At 41.4% G+C, this 27,136-nt stretch overlaps 1 protein-coding gene across 3 annotated transcripts; it reads left to right on the forward strand.

The window, feature by feature from the left end:
* The first annotated feature begins 205 nt into the window (after positions 1–205).
* On the forward strand, positions 206–26,535 carry IQCB1 (IQ motif containing B1). Of its 3 annotated transcripts, none has more exons than XM_032221124.1 (14): positions 207–287; positions 4,474–4,588; positions 7,073–7,235; positions 7,351–7,480; positions 10,904–10,997; positions 11,161–11,260; positions 11,961–12,133; positions 12,731–12,840; positions 13,218–13,327; positions 16,258–16,400; positions 20,861–21,009; positions 22,477–22,602; positions 23,429–23,585; positions 25,761–26,535. In XM_032221124.1, the coding sequence occupies exons 2-14, from the start codon at positions 4,477–4,479 to the stop codon at positions 25,985–25,987; spliced, it is 1,794 nt and encodes a 597-aa protein (XP_032077015.1). In that variant the 5' UTR covers positions 207–287; positions 4,474–4,476; the 3' UTR covers positions 25,988–26,535. The 3 variants fall into 3 exon arrangements, with proteins under 3 accessions (XP_032077030.1, XP_032077015.1, XP_032077022.1); XM_032221131.1 differs by lacking the exon at positions 207–287 and adding an exon at positions 289–309; XM_032221139.1 differs by lacking the exons at positions 11,161–11,260; positions 11,961–12,133 and having other exon boundaries at positions 206–287.
* The last annotated feature ends 601 nt before the right edge of the window (positions 26,536–27,136 follow it).

Consider the following 27,136-nt stretch of genomic DNA (forward strand, 5'->3'; position numbering starts at 1 on the left):
CCCCTTCCTATTGGCTGCGACCGTCTGGGGAGGTCACGCCCACTGCCGGTCAGTGGCCGTCAGATAAAGCCGTCCCCCACGCGTCGGTGCGTCTCAGGGTTCTAAGAAGGGAAGACGTGTTATGCTAATGAGAACTGCGAGGAACAGGCCCGCCAATGGGAGGCAGCTAAAGCGATTCTCTCTCACCGAGGTGTGAGAGCACTGATTCTATTGGCTGGAAGCGCTTGTGATCTCACAACAGTTGGCATAACAGCGCCATAAACGTTTCCGGTCGGGAGAGGAGGCGGGTGAGAGAGAGTTGATGCCGAGGTTCTATGAGGGGTTTTTTTAGGGGTGGGAGGTTGAGCGGCCACGTCGTGCCCGCAATGAGCACTTTATGACGCGGACAGTTACTGAAATGATGCTGGGACAGAGGGAGGGGGGAGGGAAATAACATGAACTGGCTTTTGCAAAGCTGACACGGGGTTACTAATTCCTTCATTTTTCTTCATTTAGGTCTCGCTTATTTTTATAAAGTGGCTTTAAAAAAAAAAAAAAAACCTCAATCTCTCCCACAGTTAAGCTCCAGTCCCTGTGATTTATGATTTTGTCAGAAGCTCGAGGGTGATTAAGCATTAGCTCCTTTGATTGTTGTTGTTTTACCTCTGCTACTTATATAATTCTGGGATTTGGTTGTCTTCTGTAACTATGTTTTCACCCATATTTAACCTCTTCGGCTTCTTTTGAGATCACTCAGCACTGGCTAAGTCCTGCCACATCCTTACATCCCTGAGATGACTTTCGGTCGATTTCCTTCTTTGCCCCACCTTATCACACAGTCTTGTATAGGTAGTCCTTGATTTACAACTTTTCATTTAGTGACTGAAGTTACAGTGGCACTGAAGAAAGTGACTTACGGATGTTTTTCACACAAGAGTTGTAGCCTTCCCCATTGTCCTGAGATCAAAATTGGAAGCTTGACAACTGCCATGTATTTATGACGGTTGAAGTGTCCTGGAGTCATGGGATTGCCTTGTGCACCTTCTGATGACCAAAGGCAATGGGGAAGCCACGTTCACTTTAAAATTTGTGTTACTAGCTTAACAACTGCAAGGATTCACTTAACAGTTGTGACAAGAAACATCTTAAAATGGGACAAAATTCACTTACTTATATTCAAATCACATTACATTTCAATCATTTAACTGTCTCACTTAGCAACAGAAATTTTGGATTCAATTGTGGTCATAAATCAAGGACTACCGGTTCAGCAGTGGGGTTTAAATCCCCACCCTCCTTCAGATGGTTTACACAGAGGTTATTGAATCCATAACAACCATGTGATTGAGAAAAACTGATGGGAAATCTCTTAGTGAACTTCATGGTCAGTGGGCATTTGAATTTGGATCTGTCCTGCCCAGTATCTCAATATTTTAATCTTGCTGGCTCTGGAGAGGATATAGAAGTAATCCCAATATAGGTGTGACTGCATGAGAAGCTTATTCACTGACTGCTAAACTAGCCATATGAGCTAAGTTCATACAACATGTGATTGTGAACTAAAATATAATTGGCAAATTGTGGTCCAGGACTAATATGTTGGAGGGCAGTGACGTGCAGTCAGGGGAGGCAGGGCCTCACCACTGTCGTCATGAAAAGAAAAACAAATTAAAAGGAAAAAGGCTGAGGTAGTTGCTGCCAGAGTCACAGTGGATGGCTCTGCTTAGTGCTTAACTGTTTAAAAAAGCCTCTTAAAAAAGTGCCCTCTACAGGATGAGACAAGAGAACCACGTGCCTCATTTAGTCTATCTTTATGATCACTCGAGCAGAGTTAAGCAAGGGTTAAAAGCCAAAAAATTCGTTATGTAGATGAGGCACGTGGTTCTCTCGCCTCCTGTAGAGGGCACTTTTTTTAGAGGCTTTTTTAAACAGTTAAGCAGAGTCATCCATTGGAGACTCTGGAAGCAGCTAATCTAGCCTGACCTCAGCAGCTCTTGCCTTTTTCCTTTTACATTTTTACATTTTCATCATGGCAGACAAGAGCAGAGTTGAAATCCTCTGTGGAACAGAGGTATGTGGGTCGGAGGCAGGGGGGAGGAATTCAAAATTAATGTAATTTGTAAGTAATTGTATTATTGTAAGTAATTTGTGTGTGTTTGTGTGTATGTGTGTTTTACCCGCCTCTGCTGGCGCGCGGGCTGGCACTTTATTTTTTATGTCGGACATAACGGCCAGCAGGGCTTTTGGACATAGCAGCAGGCCAGGGCTTTTGGACATAGCGGCAGGGTGGCTTTTGCCTCCAGCCCCGGGGCAGCAGGGTGGCTTTGGTTCCATCCAGCATTGATTCTTTGAAGCTTTCCATAGGTCCTCTCTGCTTTTAAAGTCTTCTGCTTTTGGCTGCTGTCAAGAAAGAGGCTTTTGCCCGCCCCACAGGGCAAAAGCCGAAAAAAAGCACCCCACCACTTCTATCTGACATAAAGGTGTCCCGCGCCCCGCAGCTATGTCCGACCCAGCTGCGGGGCGCAGGGCGCCTCTATGTCAGACAGAAGCGGCTATGCACGTCTAAAGTGCCTTTCCATTCATTGTTATATAAGATCAATCCCCGATCCCAACTAAAGTAACTTTTAGAAGTGGGAGAACGATTTCAATGGCAGCAGCAAGATTGCGCTGGTAACGCCTCTTTCTTGTGGAGACGGAAGCGCGTAATCCTGTTCCATGCTTAGAACTAGATCACCTTCGGGGAGAAGGTAAACGATTGCAGGCTGCAGTCTTAAGCCCTGGTATAAATGGCTTCAAGCAGCCTCCGATAGAGAAGCTTCCTTCACGGGAAGCGGTGGCTGGATTGGGGGCGCGACTGATGCCTCCTTCCAGCTGACCGGCCTGAGGCGGGGCCCTTTGCGGAAGCGGTAGCTTTTGCAGCGGCTACAAGGTGACGATCGCCCAGGAGACAGTTGATTTTGGGTGTGGAGCCTGGCCGAGCTGGAGCCATTGTGCAGGTCTACAACTTGCACCCCTTCGGGTTGCAGCAAGTCGTTCCTCTGAAGCAGGAACCAGCACTCTTCTGCGGGCGGGACGTACTCCTGGTGGCCTGCGGCTCCGGCGCCTGCAAGGTGGAAGTGTTTGCCCTGCGGGGCGGGCAAAAGCCAAAAGAAAGCGCCCCGCCACTTCTGTCTGACATGGGATGCCTCTATGTCAGACAGAAGTGGCGAGGTGCTTTCTTTTGGCTTTTGCTCTGCAGGGCGGGCAAAAGCCAAAAAAGCCCGCCCCGTAGGGCAAAAGCCAAAAGCTATGGCCTGCTGCTATGTCCAAAAGCCCTGCCAGCCGTTATGTCCGACATAAAAAATAAAGTGCCAGCCCGAGCGCCAGCAGAGGCGGGTAAAACACACATACACACAAACACACACAAATTACTTACAATAATACAATTACTTACAAATTACATTAATTTTGAATTCCTCCCTCCGACCCACATACCTCTGTTTCACAGAGGATTTCAACTCTGCTCTTGTCTGCCATGATGAAAATGTAAAAATGTAAAAGGAAAAAGGCAAGAGCTGCTGAGGTCAGGCTAGATGAGCTGCTTCCAGAGTCTCCAATGGATGACTCTGCTTAACTGTTTAAAAAAGCCTCTAAAAAAGTGCCCTCTACAGGAGGAGGCGAGAGAACCACGTGCCTCATCTACACAAGGAATTTTTCGGCTTTTAACCCTTGCTTAACTCTGCTCGAGTGATCATAAAGATAGACTAAATGAGCCCTGCAGCTGGGTCAGACATAGCTGCGGAGCACGGGATGCCTCTATTTCGGACATAGCTGTGGAGCGGGCAAAAGCCGCTTTCTTTCTTTTTGCCTCACCAGCCATAAACTTCACCGCACGTCACTGTTGGAGGGCTATAGGTTATTCACGGAAGATACTAAATTTGGAAAGACTGAGGCAAACATCTAAGATAATAAAGCGCTCTGTGTTCAGAAGTTTGTTTTCAACAAGGAAAGATAGAAATACTGTTTGTGTTAGAAGTGAGGTGTTTTATTACACTAGTTTTAAGAACATAAAAGCTTTCTTGGATCACGCCCTCTTTTTCTCCCTGCAGTTAGTAATTCAAGTTTGTTATTGTTCAGGAGGTAGTGAACAGCTTTCAAAACTAGTACCCATTGATATACACTCTTCTACAAGTTTGCACAATACAGCTTTAAACAGTGGATCTAAATGGATGCCCGTGTCTATTGCTCCTATGTTCATAATTAAATTATGTTAAAAAGTACCCTATTGTCAGTCTTAAATCTCCAAAATTCAAATAAAAATGTATTTTAGTAGAAACAGTAAAGTGTATGAATTAGATATTAAAATTAGCTACTATTAAAATATCTTCCATAGATGATGTGGATTTTATTAGATGAAATCTATTTATTACATCTTGCTTAAACTATTGCTTGCCATAAAATGTCACTTACTAAAGATAATTATCTTGAGTGACTTTTTTCCCTTTCTTTTTGTAGTTAATGTTACGTGAAATGAAGCCACTTCCTGTGGATTCTAGAATATTGTCTCTGACTGCTCAGATTACTGAAAGTCCTGATCAGGATATTCCTGTGTTGCTGCTAAAGTTAAAAGGTAAATTGAGATCTTAGGTGTAGCACCATAAGGTAAAACTAAAGCCTACTCTTGTGCTGAGCCTGCTATGCTATGTTTGAACAAGTTCAGTAGTCTATTACTGTAGAGATCTTTCCATTAGGGTTATTGGAAAGGACATTTGTACATAAAGAATAGAGATTCTAGTATTAAAGAGAAGAAAGACTTGATCATTATGAATTACGAGGTTCTTTTGAATCTTAATACAATTGTTGTAAAGAGTGAATGTACTATTGGACATGTTCAAGTTCTTACTTGTAAAATATTTTTAAATAAGTTACATTTTTATAAAGACATATGAATACATAAACCTCCAATTTTCTTCTTCCCACGCCATTGTTCTAAATTAATCTGATTTTAATATGTGTTTTTAATTTACATGATCAATCTTTGTTTTGTGTAATAGTTGTGCAGGAAATGAGATGTTGGAAGGCAAATAAGGAAAAGGGGGGAAATAATGCTTGAGGCATTAAGATTGGAAACCAAGGGGAAGAAACCGAAGTTATTCATATATTTCTAAATTGATAGAATGGGCTCAGTTTATGCTTCATATGACATCTTGACCAGAGGTAGTATTCAGCTGGTTCGGACCAGTTTACCTGAACCAGTAGCGGAAATCGCGGGTGGAACCACCCACCCGCCCCGACTCTATGCTGTCTTATTAGGCACATGTTTGAGGCTGAATGCATGTGCAGCAAAGCATATATGTGGAAAGCACATGTACAAAGAGGGCATGCGTGCGCGGGGAGAACCAGTGGTAGTGAAATCTGCAACCCACCGCTCATCTTGATCTATTAATTAATCATGGGATGAGAATTAGAATGTGTTTCTGTATCTTTAAATCTAACAAAGAATTGTATGATATGAATTATGTAAAAAGAGAACCAATTATGAAGGATACACAATACAAATTATATTTCAGAGCCAGGAGTTAGTGAAAAGTTAGGAATTTGGTAGCATGTTTTCACACAATTTTTATAAAAAGTCGTAAACTTGATCAAACATGCATCTGATAAGGCAAGCTATAGCTCATGAAAGCTAATATCTTTTTCTCAGAAAAAGTATACCAGGCTTATAATAACTAATATTGATCTGTTAGCAAATCAGATGCATGTTGGCTCAATACACTGAGCCATAATAAAATGGCATATTTTAAGTGTGGCTCTGCTATGCAAACTCACTATAAATTGTGAATGTATAGTTCAGAGTATCAAACAAGCCTAGAAAATCAGGTTTGGTAAATTATGGTTATTTTAATTATGGTAAGCATATTATGCAAATATGCTGAACAAAATGAGACAGAGAATAAACCACAGTTTCATTTCAGTTGGAGAAACTATCAGTTGCTAGAGGGCTGCTTTCCAGTAAAGGAAGTTACAGCCAAAGTTGGTTCATTTCAGCTGTGCAGAATAAGGAAGTCTTACTTTCTGATTACCAGAATTCCAACTCAAAATTAGTTTCATATTTCTGTATCATGGACACTGTGACATACCATATGTTCAAAGCATTTTCTCATTGACTAAACAATATTTATTTACATTTCTACTGCTGCTTGATTCACCAGTTTGATTTTTGTCTGCCTTCATTTTCTCTTTAAAATAACTTTTAATAATATATTTCTCTCAAAAATAAAAATAACCTTTTTGATGTGAATTACATAGCTTGCTTTTTATATTTTATCTAACAACCGGTTGGTTGCCTGTACTTTAGTAACTGACTAGACAATCCATGACCTGTTAGATCTTTGTTTCAGATATATTTCTTGACCAGATTTCTTAATATCTTCAACAATTGCAAAGTTTCTAATATTCTTTTTAAAATTCAGAGAGATATTCAGAGATGTACTTGACTGAGATCCGGACCCTCCCCACTCTCTCAGCCTTCCGAAAGTCTACTAAGACCTGGCTGTTCCAGCAGGCCTGGGGCTGTTGATCCTCAATTGAGTTCCAGCCCCACTAAGAACTGAGTATATGTTGTGTTCTTTTAATCTCTTTGTTTTTGTATTTTAAATTTTCTAGTATTTTTAACTGTTTTTATGTGAGCCGCCCAGAGTCCTTCAGGATTGGGCGGCATACAAATCCATTCAAATTCCTTGAAAATAGCCCTTTGAACTTATATAGCAGTCAAACAGCAGTTGACCACTGGAAAAATGTTTTATGACATTTTGTGTGATGTAACCTGCTTTATGAAATTGTTCATGTCATAAAATATTTTATAACATTTGTCAAATTTCAATTCCATGGGCGTTATAGGCCCCAGATTTTGTGTGCATTCTGTTAGTTATCCCATTTGGGTTTTCCCTATGGTGCATCTTTTCATCCAGTTACAGAAATCAGAGTTTTAGTAATATATAGATAGATGCTCCAATTTATTACCTGATATTGTGTTTTTGCTATGCTCCCTTCTGACCTGTATTTGTTATTTGTAGAGGGCTCCAAACCTAAGCAGTTCAATTTTTTTTCTTAGAAATTTTAACAAGTGCATCCCCAGGAAGTAATGAAACAAAGAAAATTAAACAAGATTTATACTACTGTGATCTAGTCCAGTACTGTCTACTAGTCCTTAAGCAAGATTATACAAAAGTGACTGGAGGATGGACTACTGCTGCCCAGATAGCAGAGATATTAAGGTAAAAATACTGCAGAGTTACACCGCTGTATTCCTGCTCTAGTAACTCTGAATTAGCCTATGGCTATACTATTTGCAAATTACAGAAGGGATTTTTTTTTCCTTTTTCTTCTCAGTCAGTGTTGTGTAGGTCTTGAGGTGAAAACAGAACGTGAGGAGTTTTACAGTAAACAGCTTCCTTCTGCAATAGACAGCCTCCTCTTTTTGGGAAGGCGTTTGCAAGCACAATTTGTTCGGGCAATCAAGGTATTTGAGCCATTTTGTAATATCTTGACATACTAATACAGGCAGTCCTTGACTGACAATAGCTCATCAAAGTTACAATGCACTGAAAAAAGTACTTATGAAGATTCTTCACCATTGCAGCACTCCCATGTTCATGTGATCAAAATTCGGATGCTTGGCAACTACTCATATTTATGACTGTTGCAGTGTCCTACAGTCATATGATCACCTTTTGCAAACTTCTGACAAGCAAAGTCAATGGGAAAATCAGATTCACAACAACTGTATTACAGTGATACACTTAACTGTGGCAATAAAGGCCGTAAAATGGAGAAAAATTCACTTAACAAATGTCTCCCTTAGCAACAGAAATTTTGGGCTCAATGGTGGTCGTAAGTCAAGGAATACCTGCATAGAAAAATGTTGATATGGGTAGAAAGAGGGTTCCCACCTCTTCTAATACCTAGCCTAAGTGATGCTTACTAAGATATAATTTCTATGCTGTCAAGGTTCAAGACAGTTACCAAAGCAGTGTATTGTCTCTTTTTGATAATGTATGATAATACTCTGCTTGACAATATGGACAAGGAATGTCAGGGCTGCTTCACTTAATAACCAAGAAAGAAACCACTCAACTCCCATTTTGCAGAATTAAGAGTACTTTTACTGGTTATAAGTAAATAGAAGAGTAAGTAAAGCTGAATCTGAGACAAAAGCGCACGCAAGCATAGATATCAATGCATGACCCATACCCCTCCCCTTGGTAACCCCAGCTCATAGTCCAATCCAATCATTCCACAGGTGTCATGTGGGCAGGGACGTGTAGTCACTAGAGGCAGGGGAGGCGGGGCCTCACCAGTCTCCTAAGGGAAAAGAAAGAATTTTAAATAATTTTTTTAAAATAATTAAAGCCAGAGTAGTTGCTACCAGATTCAAAGTCACAGTGGCTTGGTGTCTGCTCTCAGTGTTAACTATGGGAGGAGGCCAGAGAACTCGGGGCCTCTTTTGCCTAAGGAATTGTTCGCCTTTTAAAAGTTAAGGAGGAGTTAAAAAGTGAAAACTTTCATATGCAAAAGAGGCACTGATTCTCCCGCCTCCTGATCGGGGAGCAGCGAATCATGCCTTATGAGCACGCTTACGTTGGGCGAACAAGAGGAGAGTTGAGAGAGTTTCCACAGCTGTAAAAGGTGGATCGGACGGAGGGAGGGGGGGGGATTCAAATTTATTGTAATTTAATTTGTAATTTTTTTATTGTGAGGTTTGTGTGTGTTTTTTTTTCTTTCTTCACAGCGGTGGGGTCGGAGGAGGAGGCGGGGGGCGAGGCGGCGGAGCGCGGAGGCGGCAGGGACGTTCTCGCCACTGTGTCCCAACAGGCCAGGTGTCTCGCGTTTATGTCCGCCATAAACGTGAGATGCCTGGCCTGTTGGACACAGTGGTGGCGGGGGAGGAATGGGCTGGCTGGGCTGGCTGGCGGTTTCCCTTGCCTGCCTTAACCAAAGCTTGGCGCCCTGCCTCTGCTTTCGCGCTCTCCCTCTCTCAGCTGTGCAGCAGTGTCGGCAGCAGCTCTCGGCCTACGGCGGCAGCGTCGCACAGGCTGTGGAAGGAGAAGGAGGAGGAGGAGGGAAACAAGAGAGGCTTTTACCGGGCGTGCGCCCCACAGCCAGGACCGTCATTGCGCCTCAAGCCGCGTTTCTTCCTGCAAAGCCCTTCGGGCATCAGGTGGAGCTCTCGGGTTGCCCGAAGAGCTTTTCAGGAAGAAACACGGCTTGAGGCGCAATGACGGTCCTGGCTGTGGGGCGCACGCCTGTTAAACGCCTCTCTTGGTTCCCTCCTCCTCCTCCTTCTCTTTCCACAGCCTGTGCGATGTTGCCACCGTAGGCCGAGAGCTGCCGCCGAAGCTGCTGCACAGCTGAGAGAGGGAGAGCGCGAAAGCAGAGGCAGGGCGGCAAGCTTTGGTTAAGGCAGGCAAGGGAAACCGCGAGCTGAAAGGAAGTCTTGCTGGGAAGGCGCGGCAGCAGGGCTTTAAAGGGCTCCCCCCTCCCCAGCCAGCCAGCCCACCCAGCCCGTTCCTCCCCCGCCACCACTGTGTCCAACAGGCCAAGTTGCTGGGAGGAGAAAGTTTGGGCTGCAGAGCAGAGTTTGAACTGCCGAGTGACGTGCTGTGAGCTTCATGGCCGGTGAGGGTCCCGCTCTATGGCGGACGCGGCGCCGGGGCTTCGGCGGGGCTTTCACGCTTGCCTCACTAGCCATGAAGCTCACCGCACGTCACTGCATGTGGGAGACATCTTCAAAATCATCATCAGGTTGGTATGCTGGACAGTTGGCCTTGGCGGGAACTCCTCTCCCTGCCACATGCGCAGTAGATGGCGAGAACAACTCCCTTTTCACAGTCCTCCTGTACAGAATAATTCCCACACCCAAATACCATGCCCCCCACTCCCCATTTCAATGGCAGCCGAAAAGCAAGCAGCAAAACAGAGGCTGACAAGGAAACTGTTGAACTTAGGTTACTATGAAAATGCATCTACATATAGCTTCATTAATCATTTATTCAGAGTAATAGAACAAATATTAGACCTGCCTCTGGCTATAGACAGATGCAACATTGCCAAGGCAGATATTCTGCTGTTGTCTCTTTATGTATTGTTTTTCCTTTTGCAATGTATCTGTACTTACATTTTCAAATTGATGAGAGTAATCGATACATAATGCGGTAAATTCTAACAATTGTATTTGTCCATTTATTTGCATGTTTCTGATAAAACAAAGAATAGAAACTAATAAAACCTTATTTGCTTTGCAGTATTTTTAATACCTGAAAAATACATACTACTAATAGATTTCACAAAATCCTCACACTGCATCTAATTTATGGCTGTACAGATGTATAGTTTCCAATTCCAAAACACAATAAAAGTATTCCAGTTGATTTAGTATTAACATTTCTTCCTCCCTTAACACTTAACTAAATGTGTTATTTTAATGTCCTATATCAGTTTTCAATCTAATTTGAACTATACTCTCATTAGAACTCTCAATTTGAACATATATTCCCAGTATTATTCCTCATAGGAATCATGAAAGTTGATGTCCAAAGCATATTAAAGGTCGCAAATTCAGCAAAAGTAAAAAATACACAACACTCCAAGTTTTTAAGATCATTGTGATGTACAGTACACTTTTGTGTATTAGTTATTGCTAAGAGACATGCTGGATCCTGCAAAGAAATACCTTATACTTGGTTAGAACAGTTTCAGAATAACAAGGAGAAAGGTTATTTTCTTATTGTCCCTGTATTGTCACTTAAGTAGACCCCAGTCCTGCTTCTCTACTCCCTTTCTTAATTTTAGAAGAATATTATCTTTTTAATATATATAGCTTGAGGGTATAATCACTGTTTACTTTGTGTGTTTCAAGAATTTTAATCATCAGTTTTCCTTTAAGGATGAAAAAAGGAATGAATTTCTACATTGTTTCAGGACAGTGACTGATGCCATCTGTTGGTTGTGTAGAGGTCACATCCATCTAGTAGAAAATGGTAAGGGAATAAAAGTCTGGAAATTCATTGGGTATGAATGTTATTATGGTTTCTGATTCACCTGTGATCTGTATTTTGCTGTTAGCTCCCACTCTCCTTCCCTGAAATAAAATTAAGCATAGCTTGAACTTCTGTTTGAAATAGATTTCCTGTTTTGCCCTAGTGCTTCAAAATAAACACTTCCAGCAATTGCTGACAACTGATGATGATGAAACAACAACCCAGACTCTGTCACTCTTGCAGAATATTTTAAGGACCAATAGGTAATTATATACTAAAGTATACAGAACATTAAAAACAATTAGAGTGAAATTCATCCTAAAATATGAATAGTTCCTCTAGGTTAATTAGCTTTACATCTTCATAATTCTATATTCTTCATTCTAAAACAAGAGATACAGATTATAGCTATAGTTTAAAGATAGCATCCTCCCCCCCCCCCTTTTTTTTAAACTGGTGGACATGTTTGGCATGTTGGACAGGTGGAGGCTTTCACAAAATGAATGCTGAGAGAGGTGCTACCCTATTCATGAAATGAGTATTGCTGGGATGTAGCTGGATATAGAGCACCAGTTGGAAAAAAATGGTGCCTGCCAATACTGTCCTTATTTTTTCTCAGTAGCTCTTGGGATCCAGTGTAGAACATTGCCAACCGAAGCATCAGGCACTCTTCAGCTACCTATTATTTCTGTGTTCACAGGATGCTCATAGAACTCATTTGCAACATGCCACCTTCTCATTTATTACATTTTTTAAATTGTAAAAGGCAGATGGGGTGGGGAGCCTGACATGCATCAAATAAATGGATATTGGAGTCCCCTGACTTTTGAGTTGGTGGAGCCTCATTCAAAGGATTTAGTGTATTTTTATATTACAATATGGTTGGGGTTCTTCTAATCCTGCCCAATTTCCCATACACCATTTTTATTCCAATATGATTTCCTCTCTCTCTGGTTTTCTCAGTAAAGCATTAGTTCAAATAACTGAAGAAGCCCTATACTTCCTTCTGGATGAACTTATTTACAAGATTTCCTCTACCACCAACCCTGCCAGAGGAAATGCAACTGCTAAACTGTTACTTTTGATCACAGAATCCGATGCCCAACTGGTTATCAGAGTCAATGCTCGCTACAAAGGTTTGTCCAAAAAAGATGGATTTTGAAAAATATTCTAGAATAATAAATGTTGGCATTGAACATTCCTTGGATTAACTGTAATCCAAACAGTTTGTTACATGTATCGGTTCTCCAACTTTAGCACTCATGCTATTGATTGTAAAATATATTAAATGGGCATTGTTTTGAAACAGTGAATATTTTGGGTGAAGTCCTGTAAAGGAATCTAGCATTATGTATAGTAAAACAGGTATAATTGATGGGTGTTATATATGTCTTATATTGCCATAATCATATACTAGGAAAAGCAGTGGATATATTTATTTATTCATTCATTCAGTAATTCATTTATTATGAATGCATATTCTGCCTTTCACCTGCATTCAATGCAGGAAGTTTTATTACCCCGTCCTATACAATTAATCTATTCATTATTTAAGCTTTTCTTTGGCTCTTTCACTACTTTTTGCCACTGGTGTATATTTAGTGTGGAACATTCTAACTTTTACCTTAGTATCTGTGCCACTAGTAATTTATAATTGACATCTGTAGGGTAAATAAACAAGTACTTTTTCTTACCAATTAGCATATTTATCTTAGCACATCTCATTTATTAAGGGCTACATACTCTTCTAAGCAAGCAATGGACTGGCAAAGGATTTGACAAGAATCTCAATCAATTGCTGGATTTGCTGGATGCAGAAAACTCCAGTTCTTATGATCCACAGGTACGACACAGGTATACTGTGCGTTTTGTAGAAAGAATTCTGTGTATGGTGGAGGTAGCTCATGTTAGATTTTACCAGTGTATTCATATGTGTTTCATAACTTATAATCTGGTCTCATAATTGGAATGTGGCTATGTGAAGGAGAACTGTTATAGAGGCATTCTGAAATGGTTAGCTTCATTCTTCATAGGGAGTTTGCCATATCCCCAAGCCTGGATCAGATCTCCTGATTAGATTATAAACCAGCCTTGGTTTGAATGTAGACTAGAAAATTGTCAAATCAAATAAAGCTCATAGAGAATGTACATTCTTAACATCTACAACTGTTTAATTACACATGCAATATAAAAATAAATAAGCTAATTTGTTGATTTCAGAGAATGCACCAAGCAGCATGCTTGATCCAGGCATCTTGGCGAGGATATCAGACGCGAAAAAGATTAAAGCAGCTTCCAAAAGCTATAACTATCTTGCAAAGGAAATTTAGGTAAAACTATGGGCTTTTTAAATTGAAAACAATGTTGTCTTGTTAAAATGGCTTGGAAAGTAAAGCTACAATATAAGGATTTTCCAGACTTCCCATCTGGCCAGGGACATCAACATAGGTATGTATTTACTGAATAAAATCTCTATGTGTATGTTTCTTTTTAACTTAAAAATATCCCAATTGAACAAATAAACTTGTATGTAAAGTCACAATAGACATAATTTCTCTGTGTTGCTATTCTAAGAAGAAACTTGCTTCTGTAGAATTAGATAAGAGTGAAGAAATTAGATTAGAATTTCTTCGCTCCCTTCTGTATTCATGCATTGTCTGAGGCTTATACAATTTTTTCTATTTTTTAAATTTATTTACTGGTATTAGATTTATGTGCTGCTCATCTTATCTAGAGGTGACTTTTGTTAATACTACTATGATTAATTCCTTTCTTTGCATTCAGTATTTGCAGGTGTACTGGTAAGGATATGGTGCTGAATTATTGTATGACTTTATATCCCAATTGATATTTATTTGTTAATGTTTTTTTTATTGTGGGTGCACTATGTTATAACCATACCCTAATTTATTTCTAAAAATACAAAAAGTTCTTAATTGGTACTTGTTTGAGGAATCCACTAGAGGGCAGATTTCATTCATGGATTTTCAAGCCTGCAGATTATTTTCAAAATGAAAATTCCATGCTTCATTGCTAGATTACACTATATAAGGTATAAATTACATTGCCTGATCCCAGCATGCATACATAAATAATTTCTATATATCTATGTGCATTTTAGTCAGTCTTGACTCCAGGGGCTGCCTAAATTAATCCCTGCAGTTTTCTTGGTAATATTTTCAGGAATGATTTGCTCTTCCAATTTTCCTGGGCTGCGATAGAGAGTGACTGGCTCAATCAACCATCTGGGTTTATGCCCTAGGTAGAATTAGAACTCACGGTGTCCTAGTTTCTTGCCTGGTACTTTAATCACTATGACAAAATGACACATTCATATACTTTTGTGGGGGTGGGTGGGTGGGGGTAGTAAAAGAATGCTCTTGTTTACTCTTTATGTGATTCTTAATTGCCATTGCTGAAAACAGCTGAAGAAGATCTTGGTTTTAGATAGTTTCAACTATCATATTTTTTCAGAGTATAAGACGCACTGAAGTATAAGACGCATCAAGGAGGCAATTTTTTAAAAAAAGTTTTTGCACTCTGCAAACCTCCCAAAAACGGCCCGGGTTTTTTTTTTCTCTTCAAAAAAAAGGGCATGAATAGCCCTTAGGAGGCTTGTAGAGTGTTCCTGGTGGGGTAGGGGGACCAAAAATGAGCAAAAAGCGGCCTGTTTTTCGCAAAAACAGGCCTTTTTTTGTCAAAAAAAGGGCATTAGGAAGCTTATAGTGTGCTGCTGGGGGGGGGGACAAAAGTGAGCAAAAAACGGTCCATTTTTTGCTCATTTCTGCTCTCCCCAGCCCCCAGGAGCTCTCTGAAAGCCTCCTATAAGCTATGCACGACCATTTTGGTGAAGGGGAAGGGGTTTGGGGAGGCAAAAAATGCTGTATTCAGTGTATAAGACGCACACAGATTTTCAGCCTCTTTTTGAGGGAAAAAGGTGCGTCTTATACTCCGAAAAATATGGTAAGTACATAAACTAAAGTTTACTATCACATACTAGCATACATCATTAGTACTATAAAATAATATGGGATCAGAGGAAGACCCGCCCATGTCTTCAAAATGGAAGGGCAAGGAGGGCAGGAGTCTAGGCTATCACTGATGAGTTTATTTTTGATATTCAGAATTTAGAATAGGTACTACGTAAATTGGGGCCTGAAAAAACCCCAAAAGAATGACTAGAGCAGTGATGGCTAACCTTTTCTGGACCGAGTTCCCAAAGTGCACGTTCCTGAACCCTCAAAATGCAATACGCGCAGCCCCTGTGCATGAGCCCCGCCACCATATATGTGTGCCCCACCCCCATGCATGTGCTGCCCCCTGTGCATGGAGCCGAGGTGGCGCAGTGGGTAGAGTGCAGCACTGCAGGCTACTTCAGCTGACTGCAGTTCTGCAGTTCGGCTGTTCAAATCTCACCGGCTCAGGGTTGACTCAGCCTTCCATCCTTCCGAGGTGGGTAAAATGAGGACCCGGATTGTTGTTGAGGGCGATATGCTGATTCTGTAAACCGCTTAGAGAGGGCTGAAAGCCCTATGAAGCGATATATAAGTCTAACTGCTATTGCTATTGCTATTGCATCCATGCATATCCCCCCACCTGTGCCCCACTCCCTGTGCTTGCGCGGCAGAGACCCAACAACTAGCTGGCTGGTGGGAGGTGTGCTCACATGCACGGTGAAGATGAACTGAGGCGATGGCTCATGTGCCCATAGAGAGGGTGCTGCGTGCCATCTGTGGCACGTGGGCCATAGGTTTGCCATCATGGACCTAGGGATTGCAAAGTTAATCAAGAATAATGTCGTTCCTTTAAAAATAGCCCAGACCTCCCCAAATAAAAAAGATTCCCCAAAATATGGTTTTGTCCACTCTGGGGGACTTGTTTTGGCTGTGTCTTGTGGAGCGAATCTATTTCCTTTTTTCCTCCATCAGGCAATTAAGAGTGAATGTCAGTAATACACTAAGAAACAAATAACATTGCAACAGACTGGTTTTGAAGGGGTTGAATTGTTCTTAGCTGATTAAAGGAGTTTAAACAGAGCTGAATGGCCACATCTCAGGAACACTATAGTAATAGGCAGGAAGCTGGACTTCATGAGGTTTGAAGTCCCTTAACTCTTTCTATCTACAAATGGCTAGCCAACTTTGGTTTGTGGAAGAACAAATGGCAGAAATTCTCATGACTTGGCCCTAAACAGTGCTAAAACTGGAAACAGTTTAAATATTGAAAATGGCATTTTCAGTATTTTTTTTATTGTTTATAGAGCTAAAAGAGAACAGGAGTTGCAAAGTTTAAGAAGACAGAAAGAAGAAGAACACCTCCGTCAACAACTACAGCTTCAGAGACAAAGAGCCATGAGGCTGTTTCATGAACGGCAGCTGACACTATTGGAAATTGTCCATGCAGGTATAGTTATTATAGAACCATAAAGAACTATTATGGGACAGGTATCTCATTTTCTTTAATTTGGATTTTTTTTGTCTTTGCTTTGTTCCCCAAAGTGACATCATTGATGCTCTTTAAACTTTAAACTTTAATAGAATTTGTATGCCGCCCACTCCCTAGGGACTCTGGGCGGCTCACAACAAGTAAAAAGCATTTAAAACATTTAAAAATACAGAATTAAAATCAGTACAACATCCATTCCATCAGTGAGGCTGGGATTTCATTAGCAGCCCCAGGCCTGCCGGAACAGCCAGGTCTTGGTCGCTTTACGGAAGGCCGGGAGAGTGGTGAGGGTCCGGATCTAAGCAAGTAGCTCGTTCCACAAGGCCGGTGCAGCTACAGAGAAGGCCCTCCCTTGGGAAGCCGCCAGCCGGCATTGTCCGGTCAACAGCACCCGGAGGAGGCCCAACCTGTGTGATCTTATTGGTCGTTGGGAGGTAAATGGCAGGAGGCGGTCTCTCAGGTAGCCAGGTCCAATACCATAAGGGCTTTAAAAGTAACGACTAGCAACTTGAAGCGGGTCCGGAGACCAATAGGAAGCCAGTGCAGCTCGCGGAGGATAGGTGTAACATGGGTGTACCTAGGTACACCCATTATCGCTCGCCCGGCTGCATTCTGGACCAACTGTAGTCTTCGGACACTCTTCAGGGGCAGCCCCATGTAGAGTGCGTTACAGTAATCCAGTCTTGAGGTGACGAAGGCGTGGGTGACCATTCGAAGTGCCTCCCGGTCCAGATAGGGCCGCAACTGGTGCACCAGGCGAACCTGGGCAAAGGCAACACAAATGATGTTCTAACGTCAGCTGTGGATCCAGGAGGATACCCAGATTGCAGGCTCTCTCCGAGTGATGAATAATTTCACCCACCAGGCTGAGAGGTGGAATGTCAGGACCTTCTTTAGGAGGCAGCATCAATAACCACTCGGTCTTGTCTGGATTGAGTGCAAGCTTGTTCGCTCCCATCCAGACCCTGACAGCCTCCAGGCACTGGGACATCACTTCAACTGCTTCACTGAGTTGGCACGGGGCGGACAGATACAATTGTGTATCGTCCGCATATTGATGATATTTAATCCCGTGCTGGCGTATGATCTCATCCAGCGGCTTCATGTAGATATTAAACAGGAAGGGGGACAGGACCGAACCCTGCGGCACCCCATATTTGAGGGGCCTAGGGGTCGATCTCTGCGACCTGTCCGAGAGGTAGGAGGAGAACCACCTTAGAACGGTGCCTCCCACTCCCACCTCTCGTAACCGTCGCAGAAGGATACCATGGTTGATGGTATCGCAGGCCGCTGAGAGGTCAAGAAGCATTAGGATAGAGGAATGACCTCTATCCCTGGCCCGCTAGAGATCATAGGTCAGCGCGACCAAAGCAGTTTCAGTGCCGTAACCAGGCCTGAACCCCGACTGAAAGGGATCCAGATAATCTGTTTCATCCAAGGTCCGTCGGAGTTGAAAGGCCACCACCTTCTCAACAACCTTCCCCATGAAGGGGAGGTTGGAGACTGGGCGATAGTTGTTCAAAATGGCTGGATCCAGGGAAGGTTTCTTAAGGAGGGGTCTCACCACCGCATCCTTTAGGGGGTGTGGGAAGGATCCCTCCCGAAGAGAGGTGTTAATAATCCCCTGGAGCCAGCCACGTGTCACCTCCCTGCTGGCCGAGACCAGCCAGGAGGGACACGGGTCCAGTAAACAGGTGGAGGCGCTCACCGCTCCCATGGCCTTGTCCACTTCCTCAGGAGCGACAAGTTGAAACTCGCTCCATAAAATCCGATCAGGACCTTCCCCCGGCACCTCGGCTGGTACCGTCCAAGTGGAGTCCAGGTCCGTCTGAATCCGAGTGATTTTATCCGACAGAAACTGGGCAAATTCCTCAGCTCTACCCTGCAGAGGTTCGTCCGCATCCCTCCCTTTCAAGAGGGAGCGGGCTATCCTAAACAGAGCGGCTAGGCGCGATTCTGAGGATGCGATAAGAGCAGAAAAATGCGCACATTTTGCCGCCTGTATCGCCACTAGATAAGTCCTAAAAAGGCTCTTAATTGTGTTCGGTCGGATTCAGAGTTACTAGCCCTTCATTGTCGCTCTAGGCGTCTCTTTTGGCGCTTCATCTCTCGGAGTTCCTCGGTAAACCAAGGAGCCCTCCTGGATCCACTGCTGCCAAGAGGCCGTAAAGGCGCAATCCGGTTTAGAGCCTCCGCCGCCGCTATATTCCAAGCAGCGACCAAGGATTCCGCCGGACTGCGGGCCAGAGAGTCAGGTATCTCCCCAAGTGCCGTCTGAAATCCCATAGGGTCCATCAGGTGCCTGGGACGGATCCACCTAATCGGTTCCACCTCCCTACAGTGGGGGATTGGTTTCCGAAAGTCAAGCCTCACCAGGAAGTGATCTGACCATGACGGGCAAGGTCTTAATGCCCCTCAAACCAAGATCACATCTCCACTGCCCCGGGAGAAACACAAGGTCGAGGGTGTGACCTGCTGTCTGAGTCGGACCCTGGATTACTTGGGTCAAGTCCATGGCTGTCATGGAAGCCATGAACTCCCGTGCTCTGTCAGAGCGTTCGCCGAGTGACGGCAGGTTGAAATCCCCCAGCACTATAAGCCTGGGGAACTCAACCGCCAGCTCGGCTACTGACTCGAGGAGCACAGGTAGGGCTGTTGTAATGCAGCTGGGAGGTAGGTACATTAGTAACAACCCCGCTTGACCCGCAAGGTCCAACTTCACCAGGAAGGACTCACACCCAACAATCTCCGGAGCAAAGATCCTGCGGGGAGCTAAAGACTCTCGGATGATGACTGCCACTTCCCCACCCCTTTACTGGTGTCGGGACTGGTGGCGCACCCGAAACCCTTCTGGGCACATTTCAGTGAGGGGGACTCCTCCCTCATGGCCCAGCCAGGTTTCAGTAATACATGCCAGGTCTGCCCCCTCGTCTAATATTAGGTCATTTCATTTTTTCATTTCATTTTCCCATTATTTGTATGCCGCCCTTTTCCCTGGGGGGACTCAGGGCGGCTCACAGTTCAAAAAAAAGGGGGGGGGGAAGGACAAACAATTTCTAACATAAAGACAATACATCATTATTAAAAACACAACAGTCACACAATTCGAGTGGGGTTAGAATCTTAACCCCAGGCCAGCCGGGACAGCCAGATCTTTAGGGCGGCGCGGAAGGACTGGAGGGTGGTGAGGGTCCGAATCTCCACGGGGAGTTCGTTCCAGAGGGTCGGAGCAGCCACCGAGAAGGCTCTCCTCCGGGTAGTTGCCAGTCTACACTGGCTGGATGATGGAATTCGGAGGAGGCCTAATCTATGCGATCGTATCGGTCTAGTGGAGGTAATTGGCAGTAGGCGGTCTCTCAAGTACCCAGGTCCAATACCATGAAGGGCTTTATAAGTGACGAGGTCCCGGACGAGGGGAGCCTTATGGACCACAGACCTGGCATTTAGCAACAGCAGCCTGAGACCAGGGCCCTGACAACTCTCGCCATCTGGTCCTGGAGTGGAGCTAACAGGGCCGGAATGGGGGGATCGCTATGATGTAGCGAACCCTCCTTCCCCGGTAATGGCTAACCCTATAGCTCCCATCAAACCTGCCTCTCCCAACTATGACCGGAATGCACCGGCCCATCCCCGCGCCTGTAGGCCCCACTTCTCCTCCCATGGCCTCCGTTCTCCCCAGCAGGCCATTCATACCACCCATTCCGGGATGAGAGGCGGATCTGGGCCCCCATCCACTTCTGCTTCTGCACTCAGTGGAGGGGGCACCAGGCAGCACTCTCAATCCCCCCATACATACAGACCTAGCATTCTCCACATGCATACCCCTAAAGGACTTTTATACTTTATGATGGATCTATTATCCAAGGAATAAGGCAAAATGTGTTCTAATTTGTATCTAGTAAAAAGTTGACTAACAAAAGCATAATTCAGGATAGATACATTAATATGTATATGAATCATACGGTACATGTTGTATTTGGTATAAGAGCTTATCTATATAATGCACAAATAGAGGGTGCGGCTAGCATAATGTATTATCAAATATTTATTATAAATGAAAGTACTTCACATCTGTAATAATCATGTTATATTTCTGGACCTATCATATTAAAACTTAGACTTCGGTTGATATCTCTGGGTAAAGTACAAATTGGGGCTATATCAATTCTGAGATGTCATATTGTGCATATACATGAGGTAGCAGATAAACTTGCTTTGCTGTGCAAGTAACTATAGTGGTTTTCTGTTTAAAATGATTGTGCAAGTAACTATAGTGGCTTTCTGATTAAATAAAAAGTTTTATTCTAACCCTGTATGGTTTCTCTTCTGCATCTTTCATCTAGTTGGAATGAAATTCAACTCTCTGCTTATGTGAATTCTGATGTTCTAATAATGAATATACGCTCTTTATCTCCCAGGTCAAATAGATAAGTATATGCATGAAATGAAAGAAAAAGCAGCCTTAACTATCCAAAGATACTGGAGAGCATTTAAAGCAAGGAGAAATTTTCATCAGCAAAAAAGAAATCTCAAGGAATATAAAGCAGCTGTTCTCATTCAGAGAGCGGTCAGTATACAAACCAACTGTTGGCATAATATAAAACATTTTGCATTTCTTTCTTTCTTTCTTTCTCTCTCTCTCTCTCTCTCTCTCTCTCTCATCTATCTATCTAATCTATCTATCATCTATCTATCTATCTCTATATATATCTATGTATATCTATATCTATCTATCTATGTATATCTATATCTATCTATCTATCTATCTATCTATCTATATATATATATATATATATATATCATGCCCTCCAATGCATCTTCTAACTTAAAATTTTAATTTAAGATGTTCATGGGACACAGCTATCTACAAAAACCTAAGCATTAAAAGCAATGTTTCAGAAAGTCTGGTCTGCAAGACTTAAATTGGAATAGTATTTCAATAGCAGATTTAAAACTATTCTTGTTTTTATAATCTTGCTACCAGTTAATCAAATTGTTCCTTACTTCAATTATGGTCTAAACTACCGTAGGTTGCTTGAACCAGACTGTCAGTCTTGAAGTAAGCATTGTTCTATCATTATCTGCCTGAAAAAAGATTCAAGAGAAAGAAAAAAACTTCCTGTGATTTTGTCACAACTTTTAGCAGCAAAAATACTGCTGTAGAAACTAATTAAGGAAGAAAATATTGAGGTACATTGATTCTCAATGTCTTTTACCAAGAATATATATATTTTATGTCCTTATGGACTTCCTATTTAGTGCATTGGCCAAAGAAAAGTCTACATTTAGTATTTCTTCTTCCATCCAATAATATGCAGCAATTCTAAATCTAATCTCTGTAATTGCTTCATGGTTCAAATAAGTCTCTTCATGATGTCTTTTTTTAAAAGTATGAAGGCTCAAATATAGCTGCATCTTCAGCTGTAATGTTTGCCCACCAGTTCAATTTCAGGCCTTACTAAAGTGAGTCGCAAAGAGTGAAACTTATCCCTAGAGGGCTTATCATGGCCAGCATTATATGATCCATCTCCTTTCTCATGCATGAAGAGGGTGTAGGGAACACTGTTGGGTCCAGGATGTGACAGTTGTTTTAGGAAGATATTATTAAAAATATTAAAACATATATTGTTGTTTAAATGTGATCCATCAAGATTGGTTTGCATTGAAGGCAGAGGTGATGCAACATTTCTTTTTCTAAAATGTCCATGTTCACTAAGACGGCATAAGAGCCGCAGTGGCGCAGTGGGTAGAGTGCAGTACTGCAAGCTACTTCTGCTGATCACCGGCTGCCAACAGTTGGCAGATCGAATATCACAGGGTCAAGGTTGAGTCAGCCTTCCATCCTTCTAAGGTCGGTAAAATGAGGACTCAGATGGTTGGGGGCAACATGCTGACTCTTAAAGAGGGCTGTAAAGCACTGTCAAGTGGTATAAAAGTCTAAGTGGTATTGCTATTGCTATTTCATGAACCTACCCTATGTAAAAATGAAAATTGTGTAAAGAGTTAATTTTTATTAATATTTTGTTTCAATAAGGTGCTTAAATTCTTGGAGAAGAAAAGAAGAAAGGAATCTTCTCTCTGGAAGCAGCCTGAATCTCTTTCGGATGAACAGAGGATATTGTTGCAGCAAAAGGTGGAAAGCTATACCAAACTGCACCCAGTAAGTCATCATTACACTCCTATCCCCTGGATGGTCTCATATTTGCTTTTTACTTCAAAAGGCAAGTGGGCTGTTTTTTTCTTGAGGTAGAAGAAGAAAATGTTTTGCTTCTCACCCAAGAAGCTTTGGGCCTTTGAAGCATTCCATAGTCATATGACTACATTTTACAATGGTTTTGCTGAAAACAGGCATTTACTTCTGGTTTCTGCAACCCATAGTAAACTATTGGTTCACTTAAGGGTCATGGATTCAGTTAATGACCACTGTGATTTGCTTAATGACCTTTACAAAAAACTTTGTAAAATCAGGTTGGTCATGTGATTGACCCATTGAAAACTATCAAGAGTTACTATCATGATAGGCAGGTTCCATTACAGTCATAACTTGAGGACTACCTGTAGTAGCTTTACAGCATTGTCTTCAAATCTTGAAAAGTTATAATTTATGTACATATTTTCTTTAATTCTATTCCCTTTACCTAATAAAACATGTCAATGATGCGTAATTTTTATAGCTATGTAAACTGAAACTATGCTATGGATAACCTGCTTTGCTTTTATTTGATATGAGAAACATAAAATATTTGGTAGGGTTGTTTGGGTCTTTTCTTTAATCTAATAATAGCAAGTTGCTTCTTCCTGAATCTTAATTAAGAAACTAAATTAATTCGGTGATGGATCAATGGCTTCAGAGAGAAAACATAGAGAGAAGCTCGGTGATTAGATTTACCAGTTCCCAAGGAATGCAAATGTTGTGCTGCAGACCCTTACAAAGGTTTGAAGCTGATAACCGTTAATGGTAACAGAGATGGTAATTTTTTCTTCAGGCTTCTGCAATGTCAGAAGAAATGAGCAGAGAACTTCATCATCAAGCCCAGGAAAAACTAGCCCACTATATGCTGAGAAAAAGAAAAGATCAGAAAGCAAAACAACATCGAGAGGCTTTGCTAGCCCAAGTTCATACAGATGTGGATCAATTGTTAAGTATGTGTCTATCTTATTTTGGTCTTGCATAGATTGTCTTCCCAGGTTAGCTCTGATGTGGTTAATATCACAACTGAATTTATCCAAGTAGGCACTATTACTTCACCCAGCTTGAATTTTCTTCTGAGATCATCACTGCGGTGTAAATTATTAATTCACATTCACACCCACCCACCAAGATTTATAGAAAGACGACAGCTCCGATCATGCTTTAAGGCCAAAGCACCAGCCTGAAGATGGCGAGTGAGATCTCGCCGAAACGTTGCCAAGACAATCTCAATCTTACACGGGAAAAGACCCGAACAACAAGACCCCATATATATATGTGATATATATGTATGTCTGTGTGTGTGTGTGTGTGTTATGTTTGTGCTGATAAATAAATAAAGGGAGACTAGTATAGATCTATTTCAAGCTATTTAGCTCTCATCAGCTAGCCATACCCTTACTGGGATTCGAACCTGTGCTGTATTACATCTTAGGCAGACGTCTTCGCCATTAAGCCACAGATCCTCCTCCTTATCAGCTGAAGCCAGGGAGGAAGGTATATATTTAGTGTCACAACCCCTGGTATGCCCCAATTATGGGAGGAAGCTAACTGCTTCCATTATCTGTCAATCGGCTCGTCACAAGAGTCCATCACAACAGAAACCCAATATTTTTACTGTTGCCTTTGTTATATTTGTGTTATATTTGTGCTGATAAATAAATAAAGGGAGACTAGTATAGATCTATTTCAAGCTATTTAGCTCTCATCAGCTAGCCATATTTATTTATTTATTTATTTATTTATTTTACGTACATACATACATATACATTCACACACACACACACACACACACACACATATACACACACACACATACATACACACACTCACACACACATAGGTGAAACTCGAAAAATTAGAATATCATGCAAACGTTAATTTATTTCAGTAATGCAACTTAAAGGTGAAACTAATATATGAGATAGACTCATTACATGCAAAGCAAGATAGTTCAAGCCGTGATTTGTCATAATTGTGATGATTATGGCTTACAGCTCGCTCTCGCTCTCGCTCTCCCTCCCTCCCTCCCTCCCTCCCAGGTTATATCATAATTTTGTTCTTTCCTTAAGCTATGCTTTCTAAGTTCAAACCAATAAATTACAAATTCTTTTCTTTTTTTAGCAAGAACCACAAGGGCATTCCAGTCACTAGTAAATGTAGTTATTGATCTTTCTCTAATCAAACAAATTAATTTTGCCATTTCTGCTAGTTCAATATGTCTAATATTTTCCACAATATTCTTCAGAAACAACACTAGAGATGCTTTTTGTGTTAGAAAATTCAAGAGATACTTTCCCCATGAGAATAATTTATGGACAGTTTTGGCCCACTCTGTTATTATATTACCTGTCAACATACACACTCTGTTATTAGTTCCATCCTTAACTATTGCTTCCATGTAGAAATTTTAACCTGTAATATAACCAATGTTGTTTAGGTCTTCAGATTCGCCTTTTAAAATATTAGTTATCGTTTTGCTTCTATCATTTTTAGTCTTTCCTAAGTTTGATCTCTACTTCCAAACCATGTACTTATAACATTGCATTATTTTCATCTAAGATAAGACATAATAAATAATTGGGGCAGGTGGAGAGCTTAGGCACCTTTTTATTGTTTTCTACCACAAAATATGTAATAACGTGTACTATACTTTAAAAGGATTTGCTGCTAAAATTCAATTGGACTCTAAAACCTGAAAAATTAGTTTCAGATTAAATGTAGTTTGTTCTAATCTTTTAAAGCAACCCAAGTTGTGATCATAAACGAATCTTATGATAGCAAATTATGTATGTTACACATAAACTCTTATTTATATACAATTCAACCTTACTTCAAACTGCCAAAAAAACCATTATGATTTTTATTTATTTTGATCTGGACAACCACTAATTTCTCGTCCTTAAATGCTTCTCTCTATTTTCTTGGTTTCTTTCCTTTCACATGTGATATGTAGCATGCACTTTACTTGTTAGAACTTCTGTGCTTCTATGTACTTTGGCTGCATTGCTCCTATATGTATTTCCTATTGCATCGTTGTAGGATGCTACTTTGAAAACAAGATGATAAAAACTGCAAATGAAGAGAAGGTTAACCAATTTTAAAGAATATATGTATTTTTGCCATAGGTGCTCCAAGTCTCTCAGAATGTACCATGAGGGATCTGAATGTCTTTATGAGCAGATCAGTTCCTGTGGTAGCTAAAGCCAAACAATCCCATAATACAATATTAAAATATATGCAGTGGCCCTGGTGGAAGAAACTTGAAGAAGGCTTCTTTAAAGAAGAGGTTGATTCGGTGGATCCTACAACTGCTGAACTGGAGACTTTGTTCATTGGTGGAAGCAGAGCATGATTATTATAGAACATATTCTAACGAAGTAATTGTGCACTTTTTCTTCATGATTTCCCCCCAAAATATATTAGCTATTATCTACTGAATTCATAGTAGAATTCTACATTCCAGAGATTGAATTCTGTGTAGAAAGTCTGAATTTGACTGCTCAGATTTCAGATGATCTGTAGAAGTGTATTGTATACAGTTTTATACACTAAGAATTGTATAATTTTGACTAAAATGACATTTAAAACCGGATGCTGTAGATTTAGAACTATGGGTACACAGAATAAACAAGGAGGGAGATCCCAAATTACCATAGATGTATGCATATGTGTTGGGGAATAGTTTTTCTTGTGAATAATCACCCTGTGTTCATAATATGGAGTCTTTCTGTCTGTTTAAATGTTAAGACAGCATCTGAATTTGAATATAAGCATCTTGGCTGTGTGCCCTTTACTACATGTGCTTGGTGATTCCTCAACTCCTCTCATAGACATAGAAAAGTTCTATTCTTTTAAAAGACAAAAACAGAATTCCAGACTTGTGAAGCAAGAGGTTTCCGTAACTAAACTAGGAAAATAAATAAGAGTGTACTGAATTTCCCCAGCAGGATTCAGATTATTTTAAATCCTTTGTTACAGAAATCAGTAATTGCTCTAGTTAGACATTGCATTGTTTTAATTTCTTCTGCCTGATTTAAAAGCCTTGTTCTCTCCCCTCCTTTATAGCAATAGCAATAGCAGTAGACTTATATACCGCTTCATAGGCCTTCAGGCCTCTCTAAGCGGTTTACAGAGAGTCAGCATATTGCCCCCAACAATCTGGGTCCTCATTTTACCCACCTCGGAAGGATGGAAGGCTGAGTCAACCCTGAGCCGGTGAGATTTGAACCGCTGACCTGCTGATCTAGCAGTAGCCTGCAGTGCTGCATTTAACCACTGCGCCACCTTGGCTCTTTATTTCTGCACATTTAGGACATTCTGAGTAATTTCAGACTGAATTCAAGATTTACTTAATATCTAGGATGATAACAAATTTTCAAAAACATCTCTTTCCCAATATCTCTAATTGTAGTCAACTGGGACCATATTGTGTTTGCTCAGAGTAGTGAATGTGTTTTTGTAGATCAAATTCATATATCTTTTGAATTACTTAAATAAACAT

The sequence above is a fragment of the Thamnophis elegans genome, chromosome 1 (assembly GCF_009769535.1).
Source record: "Thamnophis elegans isolate rThaEle1 chromosome 1, rThaEle1.pri, whole genome shotgun sequence".
Classification (NCBI taxonomy): Eukaryota; Metazoa; Chordata; class Lepidosauria; order Squamata; family Colubridae; genus Thamnophis; species Thamnophis elegans.